The sequence below is a fragment of the Chlorocebus sabaeus genome, chromosome 1 (genome assembly GCF_047675955.1).
Source record: "Chlorocebus sabaeus isolate Y175 chromosome 1, mChlSab1.0.hap1, whole genome shotgun sequence".
NCBI lineage: Eukaryota > Metazoa > Chordata > Mammalia > Primates > Cercopithecidae > Chlorocebus > Chlorocebus sabaeus.
In genome coordinates, this window is record NC_132904.1 from 1,973,674 (window position 1) to 1,994,696 (window position 21,023).

General features: G+C 59.5%; 1 protein-coding gene and 1 pseudogene across 1 annotated transcript; one reads left to right on the forward strand and one right to left on the reverse strand.

Annotated features, from left to right (window-relative positions):
* Positions 1–442: 442 nt before the first annotated feature.
* IGF2 (insulin like growth factor 2) lies at positions 443–11,437 on the reverse strand. Its single transcript, XM_008004934.3, has 4 exons — positions 11,273–11,437; positions 6,503–6,665; positions 4,655–4,803; positions 443–4,361 (listed from the first exon to the last, which is right to left on the reverse strand). The coding sequence occupies exons 1-4, from the start codon at positions 11,432–11,434 to the stop codon at positions 4,125–4,127; spliced, it is 711 nt and encodes a 236-aa protein (XP_008003125.1). The 5' UTR covers positions 11,435–11,437; the 3' UTR covers positions 443–4,124.
* Positions 11,438–11,654: 217 nt separating this feature from the next.
* On the forward strand, positions 11,655–18,673 carry LOC119624177 (uncharacterized; annotated as a pseudogene).
* The last annotated feature ends 2,350 nt before the right edge of the window (positions 18,674–21,023 follow it).

Sequence of the window (21,023 nt, forward strand, 5' to 3'; positions counted from 1 at the left end):
TGGGTGGGAGTGGCCCTGAGCCCCCATCTCCAGCAATAGCTATGGTTTCCAAAACCTTTCAGAGGTTGCCCAGCCCCAGTCCTCCAAGGTTGGTGGGGAGGGGGCATTCCCTGGAGTTGGTAGTGATGGTACTTTGCTTTTTCTCTGAAAAAGCCCCACAGGTTCCTATCCTCATGGCACCCCCATCTTTGAGAATTTGGGGCCTGAAACTGTCCCAGACCCCCTGGATTCAGGTGCACAACCATGAGTATGAGTCGGGCTTCCAACCGCTCTCGTTTCTCCCATGTGTGTGATCAGGGGACAGAGGGAGGTGTCCGTACGCCTAAGGCATTCCTTCCCCTCCCCTCTTCTCCTATGCCCCTCTGCCCGCTCCCAGGTGCTCAGCCCCTTCCCTCCCTCCCGCAATCCGGTACCCTAGTCAAAGAGTGGAACACTCAGAAGATTATGGCTTTCAATGCTTTATTGGGATTGCAAGCGTTAACAGGTTAGTGACAAAAACCCAAGCATGGGATTTTGCCAGAAATATTAGCGTTAAAAGAGCTGAGTTGAGTCAAACACGGGCCGCAAGGTGGACTGAGGCGGCAGGTACAGGTGACATTCAGTGTTTGGCGTGGGGGTCTTCAGTTGATGGCAGAGGAGGGGACCCAAGAGGGGGCCCCCGCTGAAGACATTGGGGACACGGGGAGGAGATAAGATGGAGAGCCACGACCAGGCACGGAGGTCAGGCAGGCAGCCCGGGCCAGGATGGTTAGTGGCCCAGGGGAGAGCTGCAAACCTGGGGGCGCAAGGGGTCCGTCGGCAGGTGCCCCGGGGACACCCACTCTGGTGAGGCCGAATATAACACTGGGTGGGTGGGCGTCCCGACGAATGGGCAGGTAATTTGGGGTGCCTCGAAGTGTTTTGGATCTCAGGCCAATGTGGGTTCTCCAATTGTGACAATTTGGGTCTTTGGGCTTCTGTCCAATGTTCCGAATGGCCCATTCTCAGGGCACTTGCCGAGGGACCCTCTGCGACTGAGGTGGGCTGGCATGGACGACCCCCGGGGTCATGCCAGCCCCGTCGCCAGGACCCAGAAGCCTCAGGCCTCTAGACTTCTAGTCGGGCTGCGTGCAGGGGGGCTGAGCTGGGGGCACAAGTGGGGGCGAGGTAAACCTCCCAGAAGCCGAGTCCCTGCCACAGCCCTAGGCGCCGCGGTGGTGGCTGCTTCGGCATCGCCAGACCCGCGGGCTCCGGGGCCCCAGCAACCTGGTCGATGGGCAGACCTGGCAGCTCTCCTGCTCTGTGGGCTCAGACCTGCCTGACCTCCCTACTCTCCGACCTCACCCCACCTTGCCCCCAGGAGGTCCTACAGAGCTTCGGACCTCCTGGAGACAAGGCAGGGTGCTGAGGAGCGGGCAAGATGCCACCGAGGGAGAGCGGAGGGCTCCTCAAGTGTGCGGAAGGCGGCCACCCTGCACCAGCCTGATGGAATCCTCTGTTTACACACCTGCAACCCCTTCCCCTCCGGCCAGCCTTGGGCCAGCCGGAAGCCCCCTCCTGTGGCCTCCGAGCACCCTCCTGACACCTGAGGAGACCCTGCCCACTCCCCCCTCCGCCCTCAGGACCTCTGGGGACCAGCCACTATCCCCAGAAGCCAGGTCGGACAGTGACCTTCTCCACTCCCCTCTAATGACTTCTCCAAGGGGGCTCAGTGGCCAGTGCCCCCCAGGAGGCTCCACCCTCAACCCAACACAAGCAACAGGGACAGATAAAAACAAAATTCAATGAGGGCGATAAATGGCGGAGGGCAGGACGTGATGGTCTCAAGCTGGCTTCGTGCATTCTTGCTTTTGTCACTGCCCCCCTGTTACATAGGGAGGGGGTTTAATTTGGTTTCTGAGCGCGTAAAGCTAAGGAGGGATCAAAAAAAAAAACAAAAAAAAAAAAAGGAAAAAATGCCCCAAGAAACAAAGAGGGGAAATAGATCAATTGACGTGAAATTTGGGGGTTCCTAATTTCTCTACGCAAGTCTGCCATCACTCCTCCTGACTTTTCCATCCAAAATCTCCAGGGACCACTTCCTACCCCAAAGCTCCCCCCACCCAGCCCCCACTGCCCCCCACCCACCCCTCCAACCGCCAGACTTCCCACACTCCCCGCATCAATGCACGGCTCCTGAGGACTCCGCATTTCTTGGGGGGTCCCCAGGAGACGGGCAAAGATGATCCCTAAGTGTGCTCCGGTGGGGGTTCCCCAAGATCTTCCTTGCAGGAGCACACCAGGGAGTCAGGCTACTCGTGGGGGCATGTCTGCTCGGCTACCATCATCTCCATTGTGGCCAAACTCCTTCCTCACTCTGGCTGGGCCGACACACAGTAAGGTGTATCGGGATGGTGGGGCATGGGGAGCATCGTGGCTCACACTGCGGGGGCCGCGGAGACAGGCGCCAACGAGGCCAGCCTCGTAAGGGCACCTCTCTCATGGTGGAAAGATGGAATTACGCCTGGGACACACCCCGCCCACCCTATGGGCGCATCCCAAACGCTGCGGGCCGCACACTCAGGCACCACCTGAGCCCCCTCCTCTGAGAGGCGGGGCACAGACAGGGCTGAGGGGCAGTGGAGATGGGAACAGGAGCGGGGCTCAGACCATGAAAACAGTTTGGAGAATCTTAGCGGGACTTTGGCCTAATCCGTAGAGATATCGTAGTTGCTTAGATATGCTTATTGTTGTCATCCAATTGTGTGGGGGTGTGCGTGTGTGCCCATGTGTGTGCGCAGGTGGGTGCTTGTGTGTGCATGTGTGTGTGCTGTGTGCGTGTGTGCTGTGTGCGTGTGTGCTGTGTGTGCATGTGTGTGCTGTGTGTATGCGTTGTGTGCACGTGCTGTGTATGCGTGTATGCTGTGTGCGTGTTGTGTTCATGTGTGCTGTGTGCATGTGCTGTGTGCGTGTGTGTGCTGTGTTCGTGTCTGCTGTGTGCGCATGTGCTGTGTGTGCATGTATGCTGTGTGCGTGTATGCTGTGTGTGTTGTGTGCGTGTGCTGTGTGTGCGTGTATGCTGTGTGTGCTGTGTGTGCATGTGTGCTGTGTGTGCGTGTGTGTGCTGTGTGTGTGCGTGTGTGTGCTGTGTGTGCGTGTATGCTGTGTGTGCTGTGTGTGCATGTGTGCTGTGTGTGCGTGTGTGTGCTGTGTGTGTGCGTGTGCGTGTGTGTGCTGTGTGTGCGTGTATGCTGTGTGTGTTTGCTGTGTGTGTGTGTGTGTGTGTGCTGTGTGTTGCATGCGTGTGGCTGCGGGGATGCATAAGGTATGAGTGCTTTTTAGGATGGGAATTGAGATATAAGATTTGGGGGTGGGGTTGTGCCAATTACATTTTATTTGCATGGATTTCGGTTTTCATGCTCTGTCCTCCCCTCCTTTGGTCTCACCGGGTCCCTCTGACTGCTCTGTGATTTTTAGTGATGGAAAAGGGAGTGAGGAGCCAGTCTGGGTTGTTGCTATTTTCGGATGGCCAGTTTACCCTGAAAATTCCCATGAGAAGGGAGATGACGGTAGCAGCAACATGCCCACCTGTGATTTCTGGGGCCCTTCTTTTCTCTTTGCTGGTTCAGGGACTCAAGTCCAGGCCAATCTGACTCAAAGTCCAAGGGAGAAGAGAAGAGGGGGGTGGGGAGTGCCAAATTCCTTTATTTTGCCAATTGTTTCTCAGCCAATTCGTTTTAATACTTTTTTTTTAGCCAATTGATTTTTTTTTTTTTTTGGTGGTTGTTTTTTTAAAGCCAATTTGTGAGTTTTTCTGGTGTTTCTAAAAAGCCAATTATTTTTAAGAGGGTTGTTGTGGTGGGGGGAAGGGGGTTAAAGTTTGGATTTTTTATGTGTGGGGATAATTGGGGATAATTTGGAGGGAGGGTATTTAAAGCCAATCGATTCTGTACATGTTTGAAGATGTTGCCGTGGACCTCAGCCCGATGGAGGGGGCCGAGGAGAGTAGCCTGTTTCGGGGAGGCGGGGCACGGGGACTGGGGTCAGGAGAAGCCCCGGGGGGGAAGTGGAACCGAGAGATTTTGGAGATGGAACCTGATGGAAACGTTCCTGGTCAGGAGGAGGCTGGAGGGTGGTGCTGGGCTGCAGACTTGCGGCAGGTTTGCTCACTTCTGATTGCTGGACATCTCTGGGGAGGCGCCCCCGTGGGTGGGGTCTTGGGTGGGCAGAGCAATCAGGGGACGGTGACGCTTGGCCTCCCTGAATGCCTCGAGCTCCTTGGCGAGCACGCGACCCCGACGGGCACGCAGGAGGGCAGGCAGGCCCCTGCGCAGACGCTGGGTGGACTGCTTCCAGGTGTCATATCGGAAGAACTTGCCCACGGGGTATCTGGGGAAGTTGTCCTGAGAGGGGAAGGGGCTGGTCAGCAGGTGCCTGCTCTCCACGCTCTTCCGCCCAAGCCACCCGCCTGACCTGACAGGTCACCCCCGTGACTGATCAGCGACTCGAGCTAATGTCCACAGGCAGGGGGACAGAAGGAGCCAGAGTCTGAGCTGCTCCCCAGCCACACAACAAGCAAGGAAGTCATGGGTCCTTGTCCCTGGCCAAGGGGTCCCAGAGGCCACAGGCAACACTGGGCGCCCGAAGCCCTATTTTTCTATCTCTAGAGAGTGGGGAAGGGGCCCAGGATCCTCACCGGAAGCACGGTCGGAGGGGTCGACACGTCCCTCTCGGACTTGGCGGGGGTAGCACAGTACGTCTCCAGGAGGGCCAGGTCACAGCTGCGGAAACAGCACTCCTCAACGATGCCACGGCTGCGACGGCTCACACGGCTTGCGGGCCTGCCTGGAAGTCCCACAGCACAGAGAGAGAGCCGTGTTAGCACCGCATTGCCCCCTGCCCCAGGAGGCTGAAGGAGGAGCAAACCACCCCTGCCCTCAGGCCAGGCTCTGGAAAGACGAGGCCACCCTGCGGGTCAGGGGAGGGAAGTGAGAGCTGGCAGGCAGAGGCGTCCCAGGAAGAAGAGAAGTGAGAGGGGAAGAGAGTGGGACCCAGACCAGCCCGTGGCCTCTGCTGCCTCCTTCCTCAGATGAAAAATGGGCACAAGCTCTTGGTCCCATGGCCAGACAGACACCACCAGGACCAAAGGCCCACACTGGGGTGATTTAGAAAATGTGTGGGATGTGAGTCCGGTTCAGGGGCCCCCACAGGAGGGACTGCTATCCCTGAGCTTGGACTCCGGCCTGGCACCACCTAGGAGGCTGGAGGGGCCCACACCACCCCTGGAGCTGCTGAGACAGGGAGACAAGGGCAGGAGAGGAGAAGACGGGAGGAGAGGAGTGAGGAGGCGCGATGGAACCACTCCCTTCTTTCCTCCCGTCTTCCCCCTCTCCCCCACAGCAACGCTCAGCTGGAAGGGGAAGGTCACTGGGGGCTCCACCTTGGGGTGCCAAAGGGCAGGTGCCATCAGCCGGAGGAGGGAGCAGGAGCCCCATCACAGCATCCCCCAAGTGGGGGCTTGGCCCTCCCCTCCTCTCAGGAAAGCCTGGTGCAGGGAAGCTTCTCCCTGGGCAAGGACCGGCTGGCACCAGGCCCTGCAGTGCCACTTCCTATCCCCAAATGGGACAGGCAAGAGAGAGGGCACAGGAGAGGCCAGGGCGGGCAGGGGCTTCCAGAGTCAAGCAGCAGGAACTTTTAAGAGAGAAGCTGTGAAGTGCATTTGCATCCTGTGAGTCCATTGCACAGCGTGAGTAAGTAGTAAGTGGTAAAGATGAGACGTGGTGAGTGTCAGGTGGAATAAGCCGTGTGGTCCCGGCCAGCGAGAAGTGGCCCCTCCCCTGCCCCATCAGGCATGCCTAGGCACCATGCCTGCCTTTGCATCCACCCAGCCCCCCATCTGGGGGCGGGGTCTCAAGCACAATGAGCTGTGCACCCACCTGCCAACCCCTAGGCCGGAAAACCAAGAGAGAAACATGAGGAAAGGCTGAATCGTCCTTGAGGTCAGCAGGTGGGCACCCTCCATGGCGGCCTTGGGGCCCAAGGAGGCGCATGCACCGTTCACCCCTGCCACCCACCAACTGCACTTGTTTTATTGATTTTAATTCTATAAATCACTTTACTGATTTTAATTCTGATCATTCACTGAACGCACATCCCTTGTCAAAACGTCCAAAAGGTGCAGGAAGAAAGGCAAGCTCTTCCTCCAGAGCCTGAAGCCCTGCCCGAGGGGTGCGGCACCTCCGCAGCGGGAGCTCACAGCCCCCAACAGAAATTCTGACCCCAAGGGAGACCCCCGTAAGTGCTCCCGACGTCTGGGGACACCTCTGGCCCACCCTTCGAAGGAGGCTTGTGAAGGGAAAGTCAGCTGGTGTGGATGCCCTGGGACCCTGCAGGTTCTCAGAAACGCGGCTGGAAGGTCGGAGTCTCTGAGCAGGGGGTTGGGCCGCTGACCTAGGAGTGTGCTCCCCTGGCTTGAGGTTGGGCGTCCTCACCTGTCACTTTAGGGGCCTGACCCGGTCTGAGGAAGCCCCTCCCAACTACTTACTGAAGTAGAAGCCGCGGTCCCCACAGACGAACTGGAGGGTGTCCACGAGCTCCCCGCCGCACAGGGTCTCACTGGGGCGGTAAGCAGCAATGCAGCACGAGGCGAAGGCCAAGAAGGTGAGAAGCACCAGCATCGACTTCCCCATTGGGAGTCCCATTGGTATCTGGGGGCAGGAGAGAAGTGGCGTGAGCGTGGCAGCCAGGCCAAGCCCCAGGCCAAAGGTGCCCCTCCCAAACCAGAGGCCGTTGGCCAACCTACAAATTCAATTAAAAATTTAAAGCATGGCTTTCCTATAAACATTATTTTCATTACAAAAGTAACACACAGGTCACAATGCCGAGCTAAGGGCGCAGGGCCACTTGGAGAATGAAGTGTCTGGAAGCACACAGAAAGGGCCCAGTTCCTTCGATTTGCAAGAAGCACTAGTAATTTTACATGAGGAGTGACCATCTCCGTGGTCATTATTGCAGGAGCTCGGCGGCACCCACAGCTGCAGGGGCCCAGGCTGGACACCCGACCTGGCCTCCGTCCTGTGACACCATGGGGGCAGGGCCAGCCCAGGGGCCCATCACCACTTCTCAGGCCTCCAGCGCCAGCCAAGATGGCAGACAACCCCACCCCACAGAGCATGTGCATCCAAGAGGACCAGTCCCTTCCTCCCCACAATCCCCAGCTGAGCAGGGGGGGTCCAGGAGGACCATCCCCCTCAAAGCAGCAGGCCGGTCCCGCTGGGCCAGTCCCGCCCCCTCCCCTGGCTTTTCCACCTTTCCAGTCTGCCGCTGAGCCAGGCCTGGCTCAAGACTCCAGTGGTTAGCACAGCCACACCACCCATGCTTCTAGAAACCTTGTTTTCCCAGTCACCCAGTTCTCCAACTCCAGTCTGCTATGGGTACCTCCAAACACACACACACACACAAGCCCAGAGCCTTCTTTCCAGGCCTCAAATCAAACCAGTAAGGCCGGGGCCTCCAGAACATCTCCCCATTTGCGCTACCAAACTCTCCCCGTGAGAGCTGGAGAGACCAGCTCAGGCCACCTGGGAAGTCAGACAACAGGTTCCCCTGAGTGCAATCTGGAAGGGGAGGCCAGTCTTAGGACACACCCCCTCCACAGGCTGCAGGGCCACAGGGCCGCTAACCAACTCCGGGGTGGGAGGCCGGGGGCCACCACAGCAAGTTGGCCCTACCCCTGCAGAAGGTGGAGCCCTCCAGGCGGGCAGCCCCAGCCTTCCCTCCACAGACCCAGGCGAGTTTTCGATGCAATAAATTATGTGAGCGACTGAGCAGGCAATGGGAGAGAAGCACAAGTTTGCATGCCCTCTCTAAAGAGCAGTGGGCAGCCGCACCGAGGATCCGAAAGCCTCCTTGGTCATCTCCTTGACTGGACCCTAGCCAGTCCCCTCACCGCCCCCTCTGCCACCCGCTTCCAAATTCTAAGAGCACACTCGGCCAGCTGGCCACTCAAGCCCTCGCCGCGGTTCCGCAACAAGCCCCACCACTCCGAACTTGGAGGTCCGGGTCAGGGGACCGGCAGAAAGCAGGGCAGGAAGCATGCCTGCCGCGGTGCGGAGCAGGTGAGGGCCCAGGAAAAGCCCTGACCTGGGCAAGCAGGGGGCCGAAGGGAAGGAACGGAAAGGGAAGAAGCAGGTGAGGAAGCAGAGACCAGGTGGGGGTAGGGGCAGAGGAAGAGAGAGGAGGGGGGTGCTGTCCGAGAGGCAGCAGGCTGGCGGCTGCAGGGCCCGAGGCCCAGGCGTGGGCCGTGCCCCCTGCTGCCCTGCCTCAGGCTGGAGTGGGATGGCAGCGGGTGTCCTCAGTCCACAGTCCTGGTTACCTACAGCTCAGCAGGAGGCTCGCTGGGGCAGGAGGAGGAGGAGGAAGAAGAGGAGGAGGAAGCTGGAAGTCTCTTTCACAGGAGAAGCTAATGTCCAGTTTGCAGGCTGGTCAGTGCCTCAGCTTTTATGTGTGAGCCGACTCCTCCCAGTCCCGGCTCCACCCTACCCCCCACCCCTCTCCCTGCTGACCACTCCCCCACGCCTTTGCTCCCGCCCTCTCCCTCCTCCCAGCCAGTCTCTTCTCTCCTGCACCCCCAACCGCGAGCCCTGGACCATCCCGTAGCGAAGTGCCATGGGCTCCCATCCTGCACCCCCAGCTCATCTCTGCACAGGGCAGTGAAGGGGGGGTCTCCTTCCCACCTCCTTGTATGGAAACTTCCACGCTGCCCACTGGGCAGGGGCCCTGGCCTCTCTCTGGGTTGAAGGCTCTGCCCTTCTTAGCCTCGGGCCAGCAGCCCCTCTCCCCCCTCTCCCGGGACTCCTGTTTGGAAATGTTGCGGACAGAGCCAGAGGGGGTGTGGGGGAGATATCGCGAATGTGGCGTCTGCCATGACTCCTGCCAACTCGGCCCCTCTCCATCCTGGCCCCGCCCACCCCGTCTTCCTCTCGCGGTCTCGCTGGCACCGCGTCAACATACCAGGGTGGGCTTCTGCGGCTCCGCGCCCCTCCTCGTTACCCAGCACCCCGGAGGCCAGGGCCCGCAAGGCACGAATTACACATGTTCGGCAGCACCCCCTGCACCCACAGACCGACCAGGAAGTCGCCCCTGCAGACAGCTCACACCTCCCTCGGCCCTTCCCGACGCCCCCACCCCACCCCACCCCCAGCTCCACCGCCAGAGTGAGCGCGGGGCTCCGCGCAGGGAACGGGACCCGCAGCCGCCCGTCTTCCTCCCCCTCCCCGGGCTCAGCCGCCCCGCCGAGCCCCGCAGGCCCGGGCCAGGAGCAGTCGGAGAAAGGGCCAGGCGTCCGGCGCAAGCCCGCGCCGCCCCAGCCCCGGCTCCGGCCCAGCCCGCACACGCCGCTTACCTGGAAGCCGGCGACGCTGCCGCCCACCTCCCTGCTGCGTGTCGCAAACCGAACAGCGGGCGTTGGCCCTCCTGCCGGACACTCCTCTGCCAGCGCCGCTCTGGCCGAGTCGCGGGGGCCGAATGTGCGACGGGGCAGAGCGGGGGGATGGCTTTTTTTTGTGGGGGGGGGAATTCGTCTGATTGTCCAGGGAGGACGGGCTGTCTTCGGGCTGGGGCGGGCCAGATGTTGTACTTTTAGGGGGGGAAAAGGTATCGGGAAATGAGGTCAGCTGTTGTATCAAGGATAGAGGGGGGCAGAGATAGTGGGAGAGACAGAGTGAACGTGAAAGGGGGGGGGCCGAAGAGAGGGCGAGAGGGAGAGAGGACAGCGAGAGGCGGGCAGGCTCACAGCGGGAGAGAACAGCACGGAGAGAAACAGAAAGCGTGTAATTAATCCACTTTGGTTCGGCGAAGGCGAGAGGGCGGGCGTGAGGGGGGGAGGGAGTCTGAGGCTGGGAACTGGGGGGGACGGGAGGGAGCTAAGGGAAGATTGCGGGAGAAAGAGCGGGGGCCGGGGCCAGATGCCAAGAGGGGCACGGGGAGCACAGAGAAGCGAAGGAAAGGGCGCCACGTCGAGGGGCCGGGGGAGGCGGTGACTGGGGGGCGGAGTGGAGGCTGCACCCGGGCCGCGGGCGCCCAGCTCGGTTTGGGCCGACGGAGCCCTCGGCCGTCGCGAGCCCGGGCCTCGGGAGGAGACAGGCGGTGGCGGCACCGGGGCCGCTCCGGGACGCAGCGTGGAAAGGGGAGCGGCCCGAGGCTGCGCGCCGGGGGGAGGGCTGGAGGGGGAGCGCGGGGGGGTGACAACGCCGGCGGCCTGCGAGCCGGACTGCCTGCGGGGGGAACCGCCTCCTCGGGCGAAGCGGGGATGGGGGAGTTGAGGTAGATGAAGAGGAGGCGGCGGGGAATCCGCAGGCCCGGCGGAGCGCGACCCCGCGGACGACGCCCGGGACGGGAGTCAGCAGCGAGGCAGCGGGCGGCGTCGACGCGGGGCCGCCTTGCCCGATGGAGGCGCTGGTGGGCAGAGCGCGGGCAGGCGTGGGCCAGGAGGCGGGGGCGGCCGGAAGGGGGGGGCCGGGCCCTGCCGGGCCTCACGCAGCTCCGCCGGAGAGCAGGCGAACTGCGGGCGCCCACGCCCGGCTCTTATAGTCGCGCCAGCCCGCGGCCCAGGGCCCGCGCGGGCCTCGCTGGCCTCGCGCCCGCGCCAATGGGCGCCCGCGGAGCCCTCGCCCCGCCCCCGGCCCGCCCCCGCAACCCGAGCCAAGCGCGGGGCGGGGGGCGCGGGCTGGGGGCCCTGGGGCCCTGGGGCCCCGGTTGGGGGGGGGCGGCGGTCGCGGGGGCTGGGGGGTGCGCGGGGACGAGGCTGAGTGGGGGGCAGGGAGCCGCAGAGCGCCAAGGCCATGCTGAATGCCCGTTCTAGAGAATTCAGGGGCCCCATCTAGGGTTTCTGGGGTGCCAGGGCGGCCTGTGCTCGTGAGCTGGGGTCTCCGGGCAGACAGGGGCAGGCGGGCTCCCAGATCCCTGCCAGGAGGCTGCACTGCGGGTGCGCCCCGTCTGAGTGCAGATGCAGGTGGCTCCGGGCTGGATCGGGGGATCCTTGCTGGTTGCTGCGGCGGAGGGGGCCCCTGGGCTCGGGCGGGGCGCGCAGCCGCCACCTGCCCTAGCAGGAGGAGCCGGCCACGCGGCGCTTGGAGCCTCAGCCAGATCCCGAGCGCCCCCCGGTGCCGCGCCGGAGCCCCGGAGCCCCCGCCAGGTGCGGGACGCACGGAAGGCCGGCTGGGCCAGGCCGAATCTGGGCCAGGCCTGGAGTCTGCCGAGGCTCCGGCCGCCAAAGGAGAGAGAATCAGGGCGGGAAACACAACTCAAATCCTACCTGCATGGCCGAGCTCACCGGGGTGCGTCTAAGTAGCTCGCCTTTGCGGCCCACCCAAAATATCCGGATAATGGTTACCCCGTCCTCAGTGCGTTGGACTTGCATAGACGCGAGTTCAGTCTCGGGGGTCACCACGATAATTTGGGGGTCTGGGGAAACCATCTCCTGGAGAGTTTGAACGATGTAAGAAAGCACTGTGATTTTTATCAAGTCAAAACCACGCACAAAATCCCGCACCCCGCCAGCTCCCCGCCGCCAAAGCCTGGTCAAGGGGAAGGGGCCGCCGGCGGAAACTCGCGCCCCCCGGGCCCCCCTCGCCCCCCTCGCTCCGCCATCAATCACTTCGCCCGCGCTCCGCGCGCGCCTCCCGGCGGAGTCCTAGGCCCGCGGGCTAGAGACGCTTTACCGCCCGGCGGGAGCGCCTCTCCTCTGCGTCCCTTTCCGCAGCTCCCTGCCCGCCCCACTTTGGGGCCCTCCAGCCGCTTTCCCCACAAATAAGATCTTTGCAATAAGCAAACGAAAGTGGCGCGGATTTCGGGGCGCCCAGCCGGAGCGAGCGCAGCCGCCAAGCCTCAAGTCCGCAGCCGGGTCCCGTGCCCCACGCCGGCCTCTCCGGCGGCAGCCGGATACGAGCGCCAGCACCGGCGGGACAGCAGCAGATGAGGGCCGGGAGCCGGGCAGGGGCGCAGAGGCGGCGGGGACCGGCGCGGCGGGGAGCTCACCGCGAGGCTGGAGGCTGCGATCGCGGGCGCACCAGGAGCTCAGGCGGCGGGCGATCGAACGCTCTGTGGCGGGCGGTGGACGCTGCTGAAGGTGAGCGAGACCCCGGGGCCAGTCCTCAGCGTCCGGGAGCAACGCCCAGTCCGTTGGAAGACCCGAGGACAATGACCAAATTTGGGGGAGACTGGGGGCAATGCCCGGTCGCTTTCCTGGACGCAGGGAAGCCCTGTCCACGTCCTGAGGGCGCGCGGCCGACCCAAGTGTGTTTGGGCAACGCTAGAGAGAAATTTCCCAAATCCTAGTTGCTCTGGGGACTTCGTAGGAGACAGAAAGGCCCGAAACCAGTGCCCGCTGTGCGCGGGGTTGGGGAAGCTGCAGTGGGCGGCCGTCGATCCGGGAACAATGCCCAAATTTTGGGGAACGCAAGGCAGAGTTCTTTCTGCCTTGCGGGCTTAGCGAATGGGTGTCCTGGAGGAGGAGACCCCGGGGACTCCGTTAATGTGGGAACCTTGATTAATGACTAAACCTGAGACTCCACAAAAATAGATTACAGGTTTGGGGGATGAGGGAACTTGCTCCATGCAATTGGGAACATAGAGAAAGAGGTCTAAAATAGGGGCCAGCTAGCTTGGGGGACCCAGGAAATCCCAGACCAATTTTTGAGGAGGGGTAGTTAAAGGAAAGTCTCCATATGAAATTGGGAGTTTTGCCTAAGAGGCACATTGCCTAAAATTGGCAGATGAAAGCAAGGGACACATTTTGGGGATCCAAACACATTCTTGGTGTGTTAGGGGGAAGCTGAGATTAATTTTCACATCTTAAGAATACAAGTTAGTCGCCTGGACGCTGGCAGCATGCGGAGAAAAGTAACTTTCATAATTACTGTGGCTTCAGGGAAACATTTTAATGCCCTTCAGAGATGGAAGAAAGCACTGTCTAAATTTTGGGGGAGCCTGGAGTGTGATCAGTACATTTGGGGAAAACAAACAAAAAAATCAGTATTCTTTTTCTATGTCAAATTTTAAATTATTTCCATTAGTTTATTTTCGGTAAATAAGAACAATACTATATATTTTCCTGGACAGTGTCTGCATTTGGGGAAGCCCCAGTGAAACACGTTTCAGGTTTTTGGGACACTTGGAAATTACCCAATGGAGATTTGATATCTAAATGTCTGGGAACCTGGTTAGTAGCTAGGAAACTTACAGGTCACAGGGTTTTTCATGCCTGGGATTTCTGGGACCCAGGGACATTTTTTAGTGTGCTTTGGGGGGTCCATGGAACATTTTCTAAATGTAGGGGGACCAGGGCAGGGATCATAAAGTCAGGAGACTCATAAATCAGTATTTTAAAAAATACCTCAATTGTTTTTGTGAAGGGAAAAAAATCTCAATTTGCTCGGAAGGCTGGGAGACGATACCTCAATTTGGGGGCTCCAGGAAAATCGTTTTTGAATCTAAAGATCTAGGGAAGTCACTCATAGTCCTTGGAGGACTTGCACGTTTTAGGTATGTATGTTTTCGAGAAAGGAGATTCAGCGTTCCTATGTCTTAGAACTTAGGAATTTTCAGATTTTGTGATAGGGAGTGTACAGTGTGTTTGAAGGAAATATTGCTTAACTTTCAGATGACTCAGTGGGTTGTTTGGAGCCCAAGAAATCAGTGCCTTCCTCTGATCCGAGGGCAATGCCGAATGTTTCTAGAGGGCCTGGAGAGCAGCGTCCAGAACATCCAAGTATGGGGGACCAGGAAAAGGGTCCAGTGTGATCCTGGCCATTGGGGTTTCAGACCAATGCCTGAATTTTGGAAAAGCAAGATTCTTGTGACGAAGCTCCTGGGACCCAGAGAATTGTTTAATAAGTCAATGTTGTGATGCAGAGAAAATGCTCAGAATGTTTGGGAACTGGGGCCGTTAGCAACACCTGGCATAACAGAAATAGAAATAGCCTCTGCCCAAGGGGTTCTTCTGTGCTTCGTTTAGCCCAGAGGGACCGGTGAGACCCTGTGTGATTTGGGGGACCTGGAGAATCCTGGGTCACACTTGAGCACCTCCTGGTAACTGCTCAGTGTGTTCCAGGGACCTGAGTGGCAGTGTCTACACTTAACGGGCTTGATTCATGGCCAAGCAGCGTATAGAGCCATAGACATTAATGCCGCAAAGCTTTGTGACTCACACACCCACAACATTCTCAATAGGTTTTGAGAATCATTGGGGAAATCTCTCCATTTTATGAAACTCAGGCAATCAGAGGGCAGGTCGTTTTTGATTCAGAAAAGGATTGAATGTGCTCTGGGTGTAATGCCCGAATTTGGGGGAAGGTATGGGAAGGAATTTTCATACTCTGAGGGTTCCAACCTTCCAGCCCTGCTCAGTGTCCTGAGGGACTTGGGATTCAACGTGTAAAATTTAGGGAACCCAGGTTAGTGCGAATAGATTTGCAGAACTAAGTAGCAAATGTCCCATGCTGAGGTGAAGGGGAAGGGTGGGGTGGGGGCGCGGAATGGGGTGGAAATGTGGGGGAAACAGTAAGCTTAGGAGACCCTGGAGTTAATTTTCAAAATTATGGGGGGGAAGGTCCACTTGTTTGGGGAACAATGTCCAAGTGTGGAAAGGGCACTGTCCACATCCTGGGGAACCAGGCAAATCGGTCAGCGCGACCACCACGGACCAAGGGCTTTGTCTTTAAAATTAGGGAACCCGGGTTAGTAGTCTGTAAATCTGTGGGACCTGGGGAGGGGTGTATAAAACTGTCCAGAGCCTGGAAGAAAGCAAATCTGGGGACCCAGGCGACATAGTGTAAGTCTGGAAAAGCCAGCCCGGGCTGGTGTGTTTTGACGTCCCCGGAAATTAATGTCCAAGAAAATTCTTGTGACCCGTCGAAATGCTGAATATATTTGGAAGACTTGGGAAGCAATGCTTAAATTTAGAGGATCCCAGAACAAGTAAAATGTCCGAGTTTGGGGAAAGCAGGGAAGTTGTTCCGTGGATTGGGATCCCCCGAGGATCAAAGGCTAATTGTTGAGCTCAAGCTTCCCGGGCCGCGGAAGGAAGGCGCTGCCCGGGATTCACCTTGACTGGGGCGCGCGCGGAGCACTGGCGCCCTCCCCGGGGAACGCGAGCGCGGGCGGCGCGGGCAGGTAGCGCGGAGCGCCCTGGCGCGCACGGTCGGCTGAAATTCTGCTTTTCGTTCTTTGGGTTTTTTCTTTCTTTCTTTTCTTTTTCTTTGCCTTCTCCACACGGAGAGCGCGTTTGTGGCGGCAGCCCGAGCTTAGCGGGCGCCTGGGTGGAAGGAAGAAACCCAAAGGCCGCGAGGGAGCGACCAGTACGCTGCTTCCCGGGAGCTCCCGGGACTCCCAGCTACCTGCTCGGTCCCCGCGTGGGAGGTCCGCAGGCTTCCCCTCGCCACTGCGCCCCACTCGCCTCTGCGCTGCGAGCCTAGGCGAAGCCGCGGCCGAGCCGCCACCGGGGGCAGGCTAGTCCCCGGCTTGGCTTTGGGGGCCCGGAGCACCCCCGGCGGCCACCCCCGGCCCGCCTCGGAGCTTTGCGCGCGCCATTCGGGCCTTCGCCAGCACCAAACAAGGGTGAAACCAGTTTTGTTTGGGTAACACTGAAGGGGAAAGGAAGTGGGGAGGAAAATGAGAAACACGGGGCCGGTGGGGAGGGGGGGTGCAGGACTGCAGGCCGCTGGGGTGCCAGGCGTCTCTTTTCATTCTCTCCAAGCGAATTTTCAGGGAAAGCCTGTCCACTCAGGCTGGGGAAAGCCCAGTTCCTTAAAGGCAAATATTAAACCCGCGTGCAGGCGCCCAACCGCACTGTCAGCAGGAACAAGGTCACCCCTTGGCGTTGGGCAATGTCGGGCGATGGGGCAGTGGCCTTAAGGGGACCTGTGGGGTGGGTGGGGGGACTGCCAGAGAGGGGCCACCGCTGGGGACCAGCAGACTGGTGTGGGATCTTGGGGCAAGTACAGTGGGCCCTGCTTGTCACCATTGTCACCCCATAGGAGGACCCCCGCTAGAAGGGGGGCATCTCAAAGCCTGGCACTGGGGAGGCAGAAGTTAACAGCCTTGGACAGGTGTGGGGAGCTGAGCAGGGTGAGGCATCTCTTTCACATTAGCTTGGCAAGACGGAGAGAATCCCCCCACCATGAAAAACAGTCCATTTTCCACCCAGAGCACAAGACACATGGGAATGTCCCCTTCAAATTTCTGTCTGCATCAATCACCCCCAAGTCCCATTCCAAAACATCTGGCCCATCTACCCCCACCCATCACTGGCCCCCTTCCCACCAGCCTTCTGCAGCCTCCCCATTTCCCAGCTCTCTGGCCGCTCCGGCCCGTGTCTGCAGAACAGGGAGCCTCCAGCAGAGAATCCCCGACTGTGTTTTCCTCTGCAAGATGACTTGTAAATTTGGAGGTGAGGAGCATTTGAAAAGTGCCTGTCTGCAAACCTGGATCCTGGGAGAGCAGACTAGGTTGCTGAGGCTCCTGTCATTGACAAAACCAGGGCCCCCCAGGGCCAGCTCTGGGCTCCCCACTCCTTTTCCTCCACGCCTGCTTCCCAGGCTGGGGACAGGATGGGCACTGGGGGAGAGCCCCAGTTCCGAGTTGTGGACTCTCCTCCTCTTTGGGGGTGCTGGGGACAATTACACTAGTGACCTGTTTGGGGGTCTCTTCCCCTTGTTCTACCCTGCAGAGGTGCCTTCCCCCAAGGAGCCACCACTCATGCTTGGAGACACGTGCCTGGACTTTTTGAGGTAGGAAGAAGGCTGAGGTCACCTTGGGGTGTCCACAGCAGGGTGTAGTGGCCCTGTAGGGAGGGAGGAGCAGGTGGGGAAGTAGGGGGACACACATGTTCCCCCCCCCACGGGGCTGCCTGCTGAGTACTCTCCTTATTTAGTCAAAAGTGACCAGGGCAGGCTGGAGGCTGGGGCAGACCTGGGTCGCCCTGGGACTCAAAAAGCACACCGGCTCCCCCCTAGCCAAGACCAGCATCCGGGTTCTTCCCCAAGACCGGCTCCTTCCCTACTACTTCCAGCCCCGGGCGCTGGGGTCTCCTCCCGCCCAGAGCTTGGCTGGCAGGAACTTTAGCCCCAGGCAGCACCCTCCCCCAGCCCTGACCCAGCACCTCACCAGGGCAGCGCTGGTCCCCTCTCCACTGGCAAACCCAAATTCCACAGAGAATGAACACCCGCTCAAGGACTCAGACTCACCCCACGGAGCCTGGCCCATACCCCAGCCTCAGCCTGTGGCCGCCGCACATCCCCTCGCTCACCGGCCTGCGGTGGGTCTTTCTCATTCCCGTTTCCTCCCCGGCTCTGGCTCTGAGCTAACCGCTCACCCGTCCATGGGACCAAGCCCAGCAGTTTACAAACCCAGTTCCTTTCTCCAAGGGTCCTCAGAGCGCCCCTCCGTCACCCCCTGCAGGGCGCTGACCTTGCGCTCGCTCCCCTCTCTGGCGAAGGACACGCTTGCTGGCGTCAGCCCGGCTGGACTGGGAAGTCCGACGGAGGACCCAAACTGGAAGCCTCCACGCCAGACAGCACAGACCACCCAAAGGCTGCTCGACCCACCCAAAGCCAAAAGTACGTGGGGGATATGGGTCCAGGTTGGGGTGCTTGGGAGAGGGCCCTGGGAGAGGGGTTCAGACGGTACACGCTCCAAAGCACTGAGATGGCGCCACTGTGTTACTGTTTTATTGAGTGTCTAAGCTGAAGACAGCTTTGAAAGAGCGCTCCTGGCTTCTATCTGGGATGGGCAAACTAGCCTGAAGAGTCCACTGCTGGGTCCCTGCTTGCAGGCCCCGAGGGAGGCCCCTGTCATGGGGCAGGTGCAGGGACTCCAATCCATGTGCCTCCACCTCCAATGCTCCCCAAGTCCTGGAACCTCCCCCGTCACCCCAGTGCCTGACCAGTGAATGGGTGCAGCCACCACCACAGAGCTCCCTCCGGCTGAGGCAGAGGCCACTGGCTGCGCCTTTCTAGCCACCTTCCACCTTCCTCACACAAAGGAAGCCCTGCAGGCTCCTGACCACAATGGGATCCTGACACCAGAGCCCCTCAGGCCCTTTGCTCAGAAGGTCTCTGGTTATTGCCTCAATTCTGAACAGCCAGGAGGCCTGAGACTGTCACCCACTTTGACAAATAGGGACACACAGAAAGGTTAGGCTATTGGTGCAAGACCCCACAGCCAGCAGCCTGGGGCAGGGAGAACCCAGGGGTCTCACAACCCCCAGCAGAGCCCAGCTTTCCTTGGGTTTCCAGATTATTCCTAACTGATATATTTTCCCTTTTTCCCCCCTTTATCCACTTTCTGCCTATCTTCTTCCTCTTGGCTGCCCACTCTCTCCTTGCCCCTCTCCCCTTCTCTGCCCTTTTTCCTCTCCCAGGAGCTCCCCTGCCAGGACCTCAGTGCTGTGGAGACTGCAGGAAGCCTGCTCTGCCCACACCTGCTCTGGCCCCTAGAAACACCTGGAGCCCACCACAGAACTCCAGATCCCAGCTGTGTGACTCAGAATCCACACCAGCCTCTCTGAGCCACAGCTGCTTGCAGAAGCAGGCGATCCCGGTCTGAAGACCCCTGCACAGAGCCTGTGGCCCTCTCTGCCAGGCCTCAGGGTGCCTGAGACACTTACCTCTCTGCCTCTGCAGTTGGGGCTGGGACTGGGACTGGCTGCCAGCCTCAGTTCTGGGAGCACTGGGGTCGCCTGGGCCACAGGCCACAGCAGCTCACCTCAGGACTGGACTCTCTGGCCACTCTGGCCTGCTGGGGCTCAGGCTGTGGGGCAGGCTGGGCAGGGGGCTGAGCCGGCAGCGATTCGGAGGCCTGGAGCTGGGGGCTGGAATTCACCTCCGCCCACACAAGCTCAGTGGTGACTCTTCGGCCCCTGGGGAAAAGCAAAAAGATGTTGCTGAGATTACCTCATTTATTTATTTGTTTATTTATTTAGAGACAGAGTCTCACTCTGTCGCCAGGCTGAAGTGCATTGGTGCAATCTCAGCTCACTGCAACCTCTACCTCCCGGGTTCATGCCATTCTCCTGCCTCAGCCTCCCGAGTAGCTGGGACTACAGGCACATGCCACCACACCCAGCTAATTTTTTGTGTTTTTAGTAGAGACGAGGTTTCACCATGTTAGCCAGGATGGTCTCGATCTCCTGACCTTGTGATCCACCCGCCTCGGCCTCCCAAAGTGCTGAGATTACAGGCGTGAGCCACCGCGCCCGGCCAGTCTCTTTTAAAAGCAAAGCCCCCCCATACACACCAAGCCTGAGCCCTGTCCCATCCCCCTCCCCTGGCTGCCTTCGGATCACCTTGTCAGGATTTGAGCAGTGGCTCCCCCTCGAGCCCCTCCCCTGCCCAGAGCTCCCTTTTTCAAAGTACAAGGGAAGGTAGAAGTGGTGAGAAGTTTGCCGAGAAAGGGCATTCTGGTGCTGATGGAGAGGCTGAAATCCTTCTGTTAGACAGGCTGCCCAGGTCCTGGGCCAGGGTGGGCTTCTGCCTGGCACTGGGGGTGGAGGGCTGCCCACAAACGGCCCACCTTGAGGGGTCACAGCACAGAATATGAAAGCCGCCTGCACCTCCAAACACTCCCACCTTGGAAGGAGACAAGGAGGGGGACCCGGCAAAAGCCACTGGATGCACAGCTCTGCCTTGACAAGGCCAGTGAGGGAGGGGTGGCTGTGCTTCCTGGGGAAATGAATCCGCTCCCCACAGACACCACCCTGGGTGGATTGAGGAGTCTGGGTCCAGGGCGCAAGAAAGAAAAACTTCATGCATGAATGAGAATTCCCAGGGAAACTGCCCTGGCCCCAAGGCCCCTCTGTGTGCCAGGGAGGCTGAGAGGGTGGCAAGGGGGACCAGGTGCACCATCAGGAGGAGAGAAGCTAAACCTGGGGGGGACACGGACGGGCATTGTTGCCCGTTCCCGGCCTTTCTCAGTCTCCTGTCCAATTTCTTGCTGGTGGTCAGGAGGCATAGGGAGGTGGGAGAGAGGGAAGCTTTACTTTTAAAATGGTGTATATGTGTGTGTGTGTGTGTGTATATATATATATAAATAAAATATCTATACCAGAATCTCAGGCCCCTGGCTCCTCTGCAAAGTCTCCTGTTTGTCTCTGGGAATGGGGTGGGGGATGCAACAGGAGGAAATTTTTCACACAGAAAGACTCTTCCCTTTACACTTGTGAAGACAGCTGTGTGTTCCCGCTGGGAAGAGCCGCCTGGCCCTCCTCCCCTACCCCTCCCATTTTGCTTGGTGAATTAGTAAAGGAAAACCTATTTTCCTTGCAAAAGCCTTAGTGGCTTTGTACAGCCCTATAGAAGAACCCTCTCCACAATGGCCTTTCCTGCCACCCCCGCCAAGTTGAGGCTGCTCTCAGGCTTCCCTGCCACCCGCCACCCCCGAAGTTGAAGTTGAGGCTGCTCTCAGGAGGCTTCCCTGGACCCTCCAGCAGCAGAAATTCTTCCCCTCCTTCAGAAACCAGGATCCTGGCAGCTGCCCCAAGCTCCGGGCCCACCCACGCCTGAACACTCAAAATGCAGCTCTTCTCCCACACTCAAGGGATGGGAGCCCAGTTACCTGTACTCTAGTCTGCGCAATCCCCGCAGCTCCTGGACAGTGGATAAAGAGGACTGGGAGTCACTGGTGCCCAAGGCTCTCTGCCGAGACTGCCTGGATGATGATCTGCCAGCCTGGCCAATATTAGCAGTCGCCACCAAAGCAGGTGGCGTTCTGGCTGTGGCGTCCAGACCCTCTGGCCAGGTTGACGTGGAGGAGGAGGAGGGGGACAAGGCTGAGGCTGGAGAAACGCAGGGCACTTTTAGAGTGTGCATGTGAATGCAGCCCCTACAGATGGGATAGCCTCATCTCTGCTAAGCATGGCACCTGTTCAAATGCCAACTGAAATGATGGGTTCGCTCCTCACCTCCTCATCCCCTCCACTCCTTTCCCTGAGCCCCTCCAAATTTGGGGAGCTTTGTGCCAACTTGGTAGTGCTGAGGCCGCTGGGGCAGCTGGCTCAGGCACTTTCCAGC

Excerpts from the sequence above, each read along its gene's own strand:
- IGF2 (XM_008004934.3), bottom strand. The coding sequence starts at position 11,434 with ATGGTTTCCCCAGACCCCCAAATTATCGTGGTGACCCCCGAGACTGAA. Across the intron at positions 6,666-11,272 it reads CGGTGAGCTCGGCCATGCAG|ATACCAATGGGACTCCCAAT; the intron begins GTAGGATTTGAG and ends TCCTGCCCCCAG. Across the intron at positions 4,804-6,502 it reads GGACCGCGGCTTCTACTTCA|GCAGGCCCGCAAGCCGTGTG; the intron begins GTAAGTAGTTGG and ends TGGGACTTCCAG.